The sequence below is a fragment of the Podarcis vaucheri genome, assembly GCF_965113315.1.
Source record: "Podarcis vaucheri genome assembly, chromosome: 11".
Taxonomy (NCBI): Eukaryota; Metazoa; Chordata; class Lepidosauria; order Squamata; family Lacertidae; genus Podarcis; species Podarcis vaucheri.
The window spans coordinates 35,050,578-35,063,824 of record NC_138749.1 but is presented as its reverse complement, the minus strand read 5'-3'; the positions used below and the strand labels follow the sequence as shown (position 1 = coordinate 35,063,824).

The 13,247-nt window shown below is 42.5% G+C and overlaps 1 protein-coding gene across 14 annotated transcripts in view; it reads left to right on the top strand.

Moving 5' to 3' along the window:
* The window catches only part of MEF2C (myocyte enhancer factor 2C), a 181,436-nt gene extending 168,443 nt beyond the window's left edge, over positions 1-12,993 (top strand). For 11 of the 14 annotated variants that reach the window (XM_082191799.1, XM_082191806.1, XM_082191795.1 and 8 more), the window contains 2 exons: positions 1,079-1,214; positions 6,931-12,993. In XM_082191799.1, the coding sequence (XP_082047925.1) occupies positions 1,079-1,214; positions 6,931-7,252 (458 nt within the window). In that variant the 3' untranslated portion in view covers positions 7,253-12,993. The remainder of the gene's footprint in view (positions 1-1,078; positions 1,215-6,930) is intronic. The other 3 variants (XM_082191798.1, XM_082191796.1, XM_082191797.1) reach the window with 1 other exon arrangement.
* The last annotated feature ends 254 nt before the right edge of the window (positions 12,994-13,247 follow it).

Genomic DNA, 13,247 nt, shown 5'->3' with positions numbered 1-13,247 from the left:
ATGTCTTCTTGTGCACTACTTCTCTGAGTGCCATTCTGGCAGAAAATGCAGGAATAAATAAATTGTCTACTGAATCATAGGAATAGAGATGTATTTTTTATTGTGCGTCACAATAAAAAATTACGTTAAGTGAGCAACTTGGATTTTCAGCATTTGCTCTACAGCTTTCGTAGAAGCTTAAAACTGGTGTTCACCACCAGGCATCAGGTAAAGCTTACCCAGTTCTTGAGGTTGTAAAGTATTCAGTACTATTTCGGATGTGCACCGCTGTGCATCTGTCCAATTCATGTCGTACCTCTTTTGTACTCCCACACTGCATCCATTTGTGCAGCAGAAAGGTGTGGTCGAAAAGTGGTAGCAGCGCATCTCACCTTTTAAATTGGATGCATCTGTTTGCACAGTCTGTCAGGGCCAGGCTGGGCTGTGGTTAGATGTGTCCAAATCCTCACCTGGAAGGGACACTCTTCAGCGCAGGATCTCCAAACACTTGACCCTTAAGTACAGAAGTGTTTTGCTAACCTGGCCAAGCTGAAGGCCAGGCTCCTAGAATTCACCCCAGTCTTCAGACTGCAAGAGCTGACATTGTGCGGCCTTGTTCCCTTCTGTACCTGAAGGCTTGCACATACAAAGCTCACGGGAGGTCCCTTGATGAGATCCCAGCCTCAAGGGTTGCTGGCCTGTGAGCTTGGATGCCAACGTTATTCTCACTTTGTAGTTCCCAGTGATCCTCAATAAACCCTGTTCACTTCAGGCCATACTCAATAAGATGACTCTGGGGTGAATGGGTTGCTGGCTCCTGTTTCAACATACATTTGTGTTTGATGGTAACAAATGTATGCACAAAATTTAAAAATTGTCCTCCAGGAATACAGAGAATCTGATTCAGTTGGCATTTGTTTCCCAAGATAACAACCCAAATTTAAGCTTTTGCTGGGGCAGTGGATACAGCTTGATACCACAGGAGTACTAAAGGCACAATGGCTTATCAACTGAAAGAGCAAATGCTTAGGTCTGTAAGTGTATATCAGGTTTTCCCATGACTTTTAAATAATGGCATGTTTTCTGTTCTTGCACCTAGAATACTCACTCAGCAGTGCAGATTTGTCATCGCTCTCTGGCTTTAACACTGCCAGCGCTCTCCACCTGGGCTCAGTAACCGGCTGGCAACAACAACACCTACATAACATGCCACCATCTGCCCTCAGTCAGCTGGGGTAAGTCACTACATCAGCAAGTGCTGTGCGCTCCTGAATATTGCATCGTGGTGGTCCGAGTGAAACAAGAATGGCTGTTCCCCCAGGGCAGACCCCTGTCTCTTGAGTTGATATATAGCAGCACAGTCCCATCCGGGGTGAATTAACAACAAGGGGTCACCCAGCTCAGTACCAAGAAGCATCAGAGAACAGGATCCACAGTCTCCTATGCAAATGCTAACTCTGGAGGGTGTAGCATGCAGAGGAGATGGAGACCACAGTCTTGTGAGAGAGGCAGAATCTGCTTTGGCCTTGTCAGAAGTGGCTCACAGTCAGAGCCGGGATGCTAGTTTCCCAGCAGGTGAGGCACTCTTGCCTCCTGGAAGGGAGAGAGGTGAGGCTGCAGGGAGGTCGGTGTGGCCAATCCAATAAATAGAATAAATCGACACCCACCTCTCTGCCATCTTGCCCCTTCTCCTCCCCATCCTGGCAGACAATAGTTCCAAGTCACTTCTGGTCTTTAAATGAAGCCTGGGAGTCCTGGCACCATCCCCTTTGCATATTCCCGCTTCTATGAATAAAAGTTGTTCTGCTGGTTGCAAGCTACTGAGAACGCCCCTTTCCTTTGAAAAGCCAAGTTTAACATGTAATAATAAACTGGCCGGCCCAGGACATGTCAGTGATGGATACATCATGCAGATATGCAGGATGTCTGTCATTTGGTCACACTGAACTCCTGGGGTGTGTGCAGTTCAATGTGTCCAGACTGCCTGCCCACTTCCGACTGAGTTTGCTTGCCCCATAGTCTCTTCCAGCTGAACTGCCGTGGTGTGGAAGTGTTGGCTCCACCTGAGATTGGGCTGCTTTGTTAAGGAGGGCTTTCCCCCCTTCCCTCCCTCTCTTCCCTTGGCTCAGAGCAGCAATAACAACCCAGGTCCAGAAGTGGCCTGTCACTGCGCCACTATTGCGATGGACAGGAATCCCTTATGCGGGAGGCATGTTGTTAATACTCAGGTGCTTTTCAGGTCAAGCAGTTTCTATCATTTTCTGTTTGCAGGGCATAAGGATCTAGAGTTGGGGACCAGGGGGGGGAGCATTGCATGCAGAAGGTTCCAGGTTCAATCCCCGGCCTCTCCAGTTAAAAAGGGATTAAGTTGCAGATAATAAAGTTCTGTGCTTAAGATTCTGGGGAGCACTGCTAGGCAGGATAGACAGCCCTGGGAGAAATGGGCAAAGAATCGCAGAACTGTATCTAGTTCAGTCTCCTGCAGTGCAGGAATCTTTCAACCAACATGGGGCTTGAACCCATGAGATGAAGAGTTATGCCTGCACTCTGCTATAAGGCAGTTTCCAAATTGTTAATCTGCCCCTGATTTCAACTGTGCTTAAAAGTCATATTTTAAATATCCAAAACCTGAATGCAGGTAAGGCAGTTCAAATGCAACCTTACACCCCCACCCCAGCCCTTCTCCAGTCTATTAACACAAAGGTTGTTTCACTAATTAGAATTCTAATATATCTCTCCTCTCCTTTTTTTAACTAAAGCTTTAGCACCACTCTAACTTTTTAACACTTCCTCTACCGGTTTGCTGTGTATCTTTGCTTGATGTGTTGCCAAGTGACCTCACGTTAACCCTTATGTTTATCTGGCCATCCTCGTACAAGCACATTTCACTTATTTGGAATTGCATTCTAGGAACACAACCTAAATGCCTGCAAGCAAAACTCAGTTTTCTTTCCCAGTTAAAGGGCATCCGTTCCTGCCCTCTAGTGGCTATTGCAGGAGAGCTCTTTCTTGAAAGGAATGAAGCCTGTTGCAAACGTTTGAAACTTTTCAACAAACTACTAAATTTGCACAACTGTAATAGAACAAAAAATGCAGAATACAAAATGAAAAAGAGTAAACAAGCTGAAGTGCTGGCTTTTCTTATGTTCTGAACTTCTACATACCATGAATGGGACAGGCTTGATGTAAGAACTGAAAAAGTCTGTGCCAAGTAGCATTAATATCAATGAACAAATTGCTTTCAGTAGCTCACCATAAGATGTAGCAACAAGCCTGTCTGTTTGAGGAAGCAAGGTAATAATTAAATGCTAAACCATCTGCAAGCCTTCAAAGAAATGCCATGCACTATCCTCAATTTCCAATGCAGTCATAAAATAACTGCCCTAATTTTACCTGGAAAAAAATTGTTCTTTCTTCATCATTCTAACTTTGACAGAAACCAGCACTTTAGGGGCAACCTTTAACCACACTTTCAGTGATCCCACAAGACACCCCTGAATTGAAAGAGCTTTTTTTTTTTCAAGCCAGAAGAAAGGTTAGTGAAACTGAGTATTAAGCTTTTGGGCTTGGTATAATCTCCAAGCTGGTATATAGGCTGGTTTAAACATATTAGAAACAGACAATTACTAAGAAAAATAATTTGAAAATCAACAGAAACCAAATCCACTGAATAATATTAGGTACTCAGGGGGCAGAGATTATTCAATAGATTTCAGAATGCATTAATTCCTTTGTTCTAAAAATAAGCAGTGCTTTTCATAAATACAGTATAATGCACCTTTGGATAAATTTGGGGAGAAAGAGGGGCAACCAACAAGCCTGTCCATACTAAGTAGGGTAACAACAGAAATACTATGGGGGAAAAGTGAATTACACTGGAACAAAAAGAGTTTCTTGAAACAATACAAATTTGTAGGTGCAAATGTAACCTTTATTAAACCTACCCTATCCAGCATGACATTCTAATCTGATGGGGATAAGAAACAGTAGACACTGGAATAAAAAAGAGTTACTTGAGTCTGTGAGTAAATAAGAAATTCTGAAAATAACAAGTGCATCCTGCACTTTTCTCTATCACACCAATGTGTATTGTAAGTGGATCATTCTGGTGTTTTAAAACTTTTACAGATTTGAAAATGTTTTATATAAAGCTATTTTACAGCATCAAGAAATGCCTTTAAATTTCTGATGGCTCATTTGACCAATTTTCTTTCCCTAATGGCACAGTACTTTAACTACATTGTGGCCCAGTCCTGTGCATGTTTACTCAGAAGCAAGCCCCACTGAGCTTGTGGGGGAAACTTGTTGGGCAAACTCACAAGAGAGTGTACGTGGGGTTGCATCCTGAGTTTATTGGCTTCAGGAGCCCCAAACAAAGCCTCTCAGAGGAAATGTTGCACTTCCGTTTGCTCCTCACACAATCGCAACTGTAGGGCCAACACACTTGTCCTTTCTGTTTCGGAAGATAACAGCACCAATTTTGACAAAAATCTGCTGAATGCTGGGCAGATGAAAGCAATTACCCATGCAGCGTTCGGTTCTCTCTTTGTTGCCTAACAATAGCCATTCATTATTAAACATTGTGACAATTAGTGAGAAAAGCACCGCCACATCATTCCAAGTACAAATGTGTTCACATGAGATAAAGCATTATTTTTGCATTTTTGCAGAAACTTTGATAGATATTGGCTACAATCCTCCAGTTCTTGGCTCAGGAGGGTGTCCCACTAAGATTGCCAGAGCTGGGTGCAAATATTAATGCACAAGTGGAGCCTCCCCTGCAGATAACTTTTCATTTCACTTCAAAGGAGCAACCAAATCTATGCTCAGAAAGGTCGACACAGGGCCACCATGTGCAAAGCACATCAAGCCCACATCAAATTTAAGTAGGAGCAAGCTGAAAGTTCAGTTTGATGCATGGTTCCGGAGCGAGATTTCACTCGTAATTGGCCAGCGTAAATGGTCGGTGTCTCCAGAGCTGTTCAGATAAACACAACATCCACTGAACCTTTAAGGGGCAGAATGGTATAGCACCCTTCTCTAGCCAACTGCATTCAGGGTTACTGAGAAAGGGAAAGGGGAGGGGCATGTGTGATTAAGCAGGGAGGGGCATAGTCAATATTGTTGGGGTTGTGGCTTAAAGATGCAGCTCCCCCATCTCACAGGTTCCTTGAACATGTTGGAGGGCATCTGAACAGTCTTCGCCTTTAGATGCAAGAAACTCTGTAGCGCAGGCATTAAATCTCACTTTAATTTAGACATTTCACACAGCTATCGTATCAGACTGTTTCCTACCGTCAACATTTAATTTATACTTCCCATTGAACTCATGCACCTGCTCCGGGAGATATTCAAAGAGCAAACAGCTCTCGGGGTGGCCCTGCGCATTCTGCAACTGCCAACCCGAACGAGTCTCTTTAATTGAAACGAGTGCTTTTGAATTCTTATCTTTCATTTACTCTCATGACACTTCTATAAGGTTTGTCAGGTTTGAGGTTTTATTCAGAAGTAGAGCAGTGGGCGTGACAGAATAGTGCCATTGCTGACAGCAGTATCGACATACGTTTCTCCACACATACACACACACAGCCCCATCCCATAGCAAAGTCTCATCAAATTGGTTTTGTCATACTGGTTTTCAGTACACTTCAAGCTGAAATCAGGACAGCCTGATCCGTCCTCTGAAGAGGCAGGCAAAGAGTAATTCCACAGATGTATTTTCTGTTGTGGAGCATGTTGGTTGTTCCCCGTGACACCACTGGAACACAGTAGTTTTACAGCTTTTTTGTGGGGGGGGGGGAGTGTGTGTGTGTGTACGTGCATTCATCAGTACACACACGCACACACACTTTTTAAAGTAGCTATATAGATATAGGCATAGAGAGATGTAGATGTTATTTTCCCAGGCACCATTTTTCACTGAGCACACAGACCCTCTTTCCACCACTAATAGTCTACATCTGCTGTATTTTTAATTTTGTTTAAAAATAGCAAACCTTTCCCTCCATAGCCCACCCCACCCCCTTTCCATTTGTATGGTTATTGAGCTTCTGAAGCAGGACTTGGGGATAGGGCTGTCATCATAGAAAGGGGGAAATTATTTTTAAAATGTTGGAAGAACCCGAGATAATAACCCAGTTTAAAAGTAATGCTAAACCATCGTTTATGAACAAGGCCTGGGCTTGCAGGCTTCTGCCTCACCTCTACTCCAAGTTCTGATTACTTTAAACTATGATTTGTTGACATACAACAAGCTGGAGGAGGAGAGGAGGGAAAGAGCCCATGAGTCCAAGGCTCGCTGGTGTTCATTCATGTAAACATTAAACCATAGTTTAGCATTACATCTGAACCACCAGAGAATTTTCCAAGAACTTTGTTGAGCAAGGATTTAAATCCCCCCCTCCCAACATCCAGGTTAATCTTTTGAGTGCACTAGAGAGTACAGAGTGCGGATCCCTCTCGCTGTTCCTGGAAAGTGTGGTCTGAGTTGCGACCTTTCTTAATTTGCCGCATCCTGGCTCGAACCTCTTCCCAAAACGGCCACAGTGATTTGCAGTTCTGACAGGCATCAAGGTGAGGTCAAATGGGCCCAGCAGGGCAGAGCCGCAACACTAGCTTCCTGGCAGCAGCCCTGCTGCCACGTCCTGAGAAGGGCTAGAGGGAGGCTAGAGCTGTGCAGGCGCCCCAGTGGCACCAGTCCCACATTCCCACAAGCAAGCCCACACAGCCTTGACCTCCCCACCTCTGCCAGGGAGTAGGGTTATGGCTCCACCCCTGCAATGGGGCCACTTCTGCCTCTGTAAATAATATTCCCCCCCCCCTTGCCCTCCTCACTTCCTGGCATGCCCCGGTCTCGGCCTCGAGTCTTTGAGCTGTTGTTTTGTTTTACGTGTGCATTTCCGGGGGGCTCTGCCTCCTCAGTCTGTAACTGGGTTTCCTTTCCTTCTACAGAGCTTGCACTAGCACTCATTTATCTCAGAATGCAAATCTCTCCCTGCCTTCTACTCAAAGCCTCAACATCAAGTCAGAACCTGTTTCTCCTCCTAGAGACCGTACCACCACACCTTCGAGATACCCACAGCACACGCGTCACGAGGCGGGAAGATCCCCTGTTGACAGCTTGAGCAGTTGCAGTAGTTCGTATGACGGAAGCGATAGAGAGGATCACCGGAACGAATTCCACTCTCCCATTGGACTCACCAGACCTTCGCCGGACGAAAGGGAAAGCCCCTCTGTCAAACGCATGAGGCTGTCTGAAGGATGGGCAACATGATAACATTATTAGCTATTAGGGGTTTTTTTTTTCTTGCAGTGTGTGTGTGCGTGTGCGTGTGCTATACCTTAATGGGGAAGAGGGCGGGCGGGTGGGGGTCGATATGCATTATATGTGCTGTGCGTGTGGGGGCGGGGGGGGAAAGTCAGGTACTCTGTTTTGTAAAAGTACTTTTAAATTGCCTCAGTGATACCATATTAAAGATAAACAGCAATGCTGAGATAAGCTTCGCACTTGAGTTGTACAACAGAACACTTGTACAAAATAGGTTTTAAGGTTAACTTCTTTTCACTGTTGTGCTCCTTTGCAAAATGTATGTTACAATAGATAGTGTCATGTTGCAGGTTCAACGTTATTTACATGTAAATAGGTGGAAAAAAGAGAAAAAAATGGAAACGTTTTTTTGCCCAACGGTGGCAGATCTTTACTGAGAGAGAAAGCAGCTGTTATGCAACATATAGAAAATGTACAGACGTTTTGGGAGACCCAGAAATTGGGTGACCAAGTAAAAAAAGAAAAAGGATGGTCACCTAATATATCTGAAATGCACACAAATATGTTGGCGTATTATTGGAGTATGGCATTTAAAAGAGAACCATACTTGTAAAAAAAAATTAGTTTGAGGGCTAACCTATTTAATTTTTAAAATTCTGGGTCTGCATCACTTATTAAATAAAAATATAAAAATATGTAAATTACATTTTCCTTATTTTCATATTAAAAAGTAAGACAGAGTTCGCAAAGCATTGTGGCTTTTTGTAGTCTACTTAAGCCAAAATGTGTTTTTTCCCCTTCATAGCTTCGCCAATATTTTAAACATCCCTGAAAGAAACAAAAGGGGACTTTTTGTTTTTGTATAGAAAGCACTACCCTAAGCCATGAAGAACTCCATGCTTTGCTAACCAAGATAACTGTTTTCTCTTTGCAGAAGTTTTGTTTTTGAAATGTGTATTTCTAATTATATAAAATATTAAGAATCTTTTAAAAAAAATCTGTGAAATTAACATGCTTGTGTATAGCTTTCTAATATATATAATAATTATGGTAATAGCAGAAGTTTTTTGTTATCTTAATAGTGGGGGAATTATATTTGTGCAGTTGCACATTTAAGTAACTTTTTTTTCCTCCTTTTGGTTTTTCTTTTAATCTGCATACATTTTACAGAATCAGTCAGCTGTTGAAGGCTAATCTGCAAAAGATTAGATTTTCCCCCCTTCCTATAGCAGCCCATATAATTCTAATCCATCTGCCATCAGTTTTCTGATCCATTGTATATACTGATCAGCTCCACCCTACTGATCTACACATTTGAGGCCCTCTTCTTACTTTATTTATGTCTTGCGTAACTTGTGGCTTTCTGCAAATATTGATCACAACATGATCTGGCTCAGCTTGGCCTTTATTCCATAAATTCATCAAAACCGGCATCGGCATCAGATTGGCTCTGATTTGCAACCTGGAGGAAAAAAGAAAGGAAGTTTAGGATAGCATCCTTCAAAGCATAGACATCCATGGTGGGAGAAGGCAAAGGAGGCAGTCCCCCCCCCCCCGAAGAACCATAATATCCTGATCCTCAGCTTTTTGGGGTATTTTTTAAAGATGAAGTTTAGAGCATTTTTAGGACCTGAGATAGGAGGCAAAATGAACAGGCACTGTTCTCTTTTTTGTGAGAAACTAGCCTGCTCCACATTTCATATCCTTTTCCATTGCCACCGCCACCCTGGAAAAATTCCTTCAGACTCCCATGCTTCAAAGTGAAGTGGAAGTAAATATAAAAATCCAATAAGGAGTTACCTAAAAGGGGAGGTGCTATCCCAAGCGTAAGTGTCTTTTAAACCCAAGGAAGGTTACGTTACCTCAGAAATGTGATTTGGCACATGCAAGTGGGGAATATCTCTTCCAGCTTAGACAAAAATAAAGGAGGACAGGAAGAGCAGCACACCAGTTCTAAAGCTCATTGCAAAGATGAGTTGATGGAACCCGAGGCCTGATTTATATATGCATATGCATCACTTGCAGCACAGTCTTCAGTGGAGATTACTGCCAGGTAAATGGGGTATAGGATGACAGTCTTGGTCATGCAGCATTATGGTGACTCAAAGCAGAATGGGTGATCCATCTGCAGTGACAAGTATTGCATTTGTGTTGGGATCTTTACTTAGCCTCGTGTTGCATTCAGAAAGTGATGAGCGTGCAGGTCTGACCCAGCAACTCTTAGTGAGTAACAGGAGCTGATTGTTCCGCTCAAGAGCAGTCATGTTTTGCACTGCCTTTGTCACGAGCAGACAAGATGTCCTTAAGTCCCAATCAATTGCTGCCTCAGTTTTAGGCATCCCACAGTTTCGTGACCATGCAAAAAGAATAGCCATGTTGTGCTATTTCCAAACCTTCATTCCACCATCACCCCAATATGGAGGAGAGCAAGTGCGGTTGTCAAGCAGAAACATGTCCCACAGGGGGAAAGTGAAGGACCTCTTCTCCACCCGCCATTTCTGTTCTGATGGCTGCCTCTTGAGACTTCTTTTCTTTAAAGAAAAAAAAATTATAATGTTAGGAAGAACTTACACCTGCATGTAGCATTGAGTTTGTCCCTTATGAAATGACATGTTTTGTTAAGCAGAAATAGCACTGCGTGAAAGAGAGCGTCATTCATTCCGAATGCATCTTTTCCTTCTCGTGTGGAACTTCAGTGGCAAGTGATCGGTAGTTAATTCATTTTCTTTCTTTAATAATAATAACAATAATCCTGAGACTGAGGCTTGTTAGGAATCTTGTCCCTCTATTCCCAGATGTGTGTGTGGTGGTGGTGAGGCTCTATGTAGCTTCTTGGTAGGATAAGAAAGGCACTCTGCAAACAGGTCAATACACCCTTTGTCTTCATCACAACACTGGGCATTCCAAACAGGTCCTGCATATCAGCCTTGCTGAGCTCTGCAAGCGATGCAGCACATATTCTCAGTTGGGAAGGAGGAATACGAGTTAGAAAGCCAAGTACTGTAAATTTCTTGTACTTCAGTGACGTTAAGTCAGCTGGTGTCGCTGCTGTTCCTAAATGTTCCCTACCTCCCACATAGATATTTTGCCAGTATAAAGAAGAGTGGAGAGAATGGAGGACCTTCTATCCTTTATTACCTGTTAATAAACACTCTTGCTGTGCACTGCTCATTAGTCAGCAATACTTTTTCAGTGTCACAAGCGAGAATTGCACTATGACATGTACCTGTATGCAAAACATCCATCTTACATTGGACCAATGCTGATGTAGATTCATAGGTTTAGTAGACAGAGGTGAACTGTATAAGCTTGGTTTACGCCACCCATCGCAAATAGTAACATGCTTTTGTTCACTCCTAACAACCCCAATAATAAGCATGAACAACATAGGTGAAACTTCCCATTTTTTTCTCATATCATGAATGTTACTCTAGAGCTATTTGCAGGTATACATTTGCACCTGTGTCTCTGCCTACTACCACAGCTTGTAGCATTGCCATTTGGGGTGATGAGCTGGTTCAACAATTGCTTGGTCCCATCCTAAGTATTTATTGGCTGGCACAGAAAATCTTAGGAGCATGTTGAGACCACATATTCCAAGCATAGAAAAACAGCTGATCATGCATCATTCCTACAGGTGATTTACAAAAGATACGCAGGCATTAAAAGAAAGTGAGAATGGGGCAAATAATTGATTTTTTTCGAGACATCTGCCAAATTATATCCCTCACCTTGACATATACCAATAGTCACATTCTCCATTTGGGAACTTTCAACTTAGATGTGTCTTAAATATGCAAATATGTCACAATTGTACCTTGTCGTTGAAACAAAATGAGAGGGAGAGAGAAACAATATTTGGTTTTTCAGTATTGTTGGAAGTAATTTGTCAATGGGGCTGATGGGGTCAGTCTTCTGAGTCTGAAGAATAGCCATATGAATAGTTTACCGTACAGCTGCCTCAGCTACACAACAAGGGGGGGGGGAGAAATAACACTTGAGCTTCTGAAGAGAAGTGGGTGTGTAATGTTAACTTACCGCATTGTACCTGTGTGCAAGTAGGTAACAGTGTAAACAAGCTCATGCAACTAAGCTAGGCAATCTCTTGCAGTTAAAACCTTGGTTTTTATACAGCCACAGAACTGAATTGTGTGGAAATAGACGTGTTTTCGCTCCTCTTTCCTCTACTGAGCTAAAGTGAAGTATAGGGGCAAGAAGTGAGGGTTAATTCATAATTGTAAATGGAGTTAATTAATAAAGAAGCACAACTTTTAATTGTGATGTCGCTTTCTAGAAACTTTAACTGTCTATCTTTAACTGTTCCTTTTATCTGTACCTTAACCATCTATTGCATTTGCAAAGCTACTTTTGGGGCTTATTGTGTGATTCCTTTATATTTAGGCAGTTTGGGGCAGCGCCCCAAGAATGGATTAAGATTTACTTCAACCCAGGCAGTACAAAGGTATAGGCAACGTGAGATCCCTTAAGAGGAATCTCCTCCCTTTCTTGCTGATCCTTATTTGGGAAAGCCTTGTCGATGACGTTATTAAACCTAATCGCTGGTGACAATGATATGATATACACAATCTGCACAAATTTGTATATTGTATGCATTGATGCCTTTCCCGGTGAAGTCTTTTTAATCATTTCAATGTTTTTTCAAAGTTGTTTTTTGTAACCAAATGGTTTCTATTTTCCCCGGAAGCGGAATTTAAAATTTTTTAATGATTAGTATAAAGATATCTGCTGTTTCTCAGAGCTTATTTCAGGCAAAGCTAAAAGCAAGAATAAAACAACTGCTACGCTGTTTGCAAGAATGTCAAGAACCCCTTTTTATTGTTTGCATTTGTCTTAGGCCCATCTTCCCTAGTAGACACAACATATGTGGTTTTTGTTTCCTTTCTCTTCTCCTTCCCCCAGAAGGCAAATGCTTTGTCTTTGTTTCCCAAAAAGCCACTTGAAACCTCAATAAAGGCTGTTGCCTAAACACAGCATACTTCATCTGCTCCCATTTTATGCCATCTGCAGTGACGTCCTCACTTCTGTGGCCTCCATTTCCTGGCATTACAGGTCCCGTGAAGGAGTGGTGGGACATTGGGGTCGGTTGAGAATGCTTCACTGTTAGCTAATAACAGGCTTTTGTGAATATACTTTAACCAAAGATGTGGAGCAATCCAAGTGTTGAGTTCCATACATCCTGTATCATGTTCCGTGCTGGATTATGAGCATAACCAGGTCATTTGGCTTCACCATCCCATCCCTGTTCATCCCTCAGACTGACCCATGCCTCAGTGTCATTCAAAGAGGTCAACCCCATGACAGATGAAACCCCCAGCATCGATGCTCTCTGTGGAGCCACTGACATCAGCTCACATTGCACCACAAAGCATTTGACTTGGATTGCTTCAGATGATTTGCTTCTATTTTCTTTTCCTGGGGATTTGTTTTGATTAAATCAGCGATAATTAAGAAATCATCCTGTAAATGGGGGCATACGAGCATTTTGCAAGAAATATTAAACTTAAGAGGCTCACAGCGGCATAAGCTGGACTTTGTCGCCACTAGATAACAAGACATTATAACCAAGTTAAAAATCACATCTGTGAATCTCAAGGGACTTAATTCAGCTGTCTGTAGTGAACAATAAATAAATAAAATGGGAAAATTTCAAATGTTTCTCCTGCTGGAAATAAGGTATAATTTGTATTTTGCAGCCGAATCAGTAAAGTTACTGGCTTTCTTAGTGATACAGTGTCTCTGGTGCATTTTTTAAAATAATCATAATAATATAATTATAATAATTAAATAATGCTCTGCTACTCAGTTAGACATTAATGTAAGCTCAAGACCTGGAGTCCCTGCCTAAAGCTTCCAGAGGTTTTCAACCTTTTCGAGTTGACGGTTCCCTTGACCAACAACATTATTTTTGCAGCTCCCCTGTAGGGAAGCTTGCTCCGAGTCTCAGAAGCTCAGTTATGTTGCCCCTTGCCTGCCAAGCTGT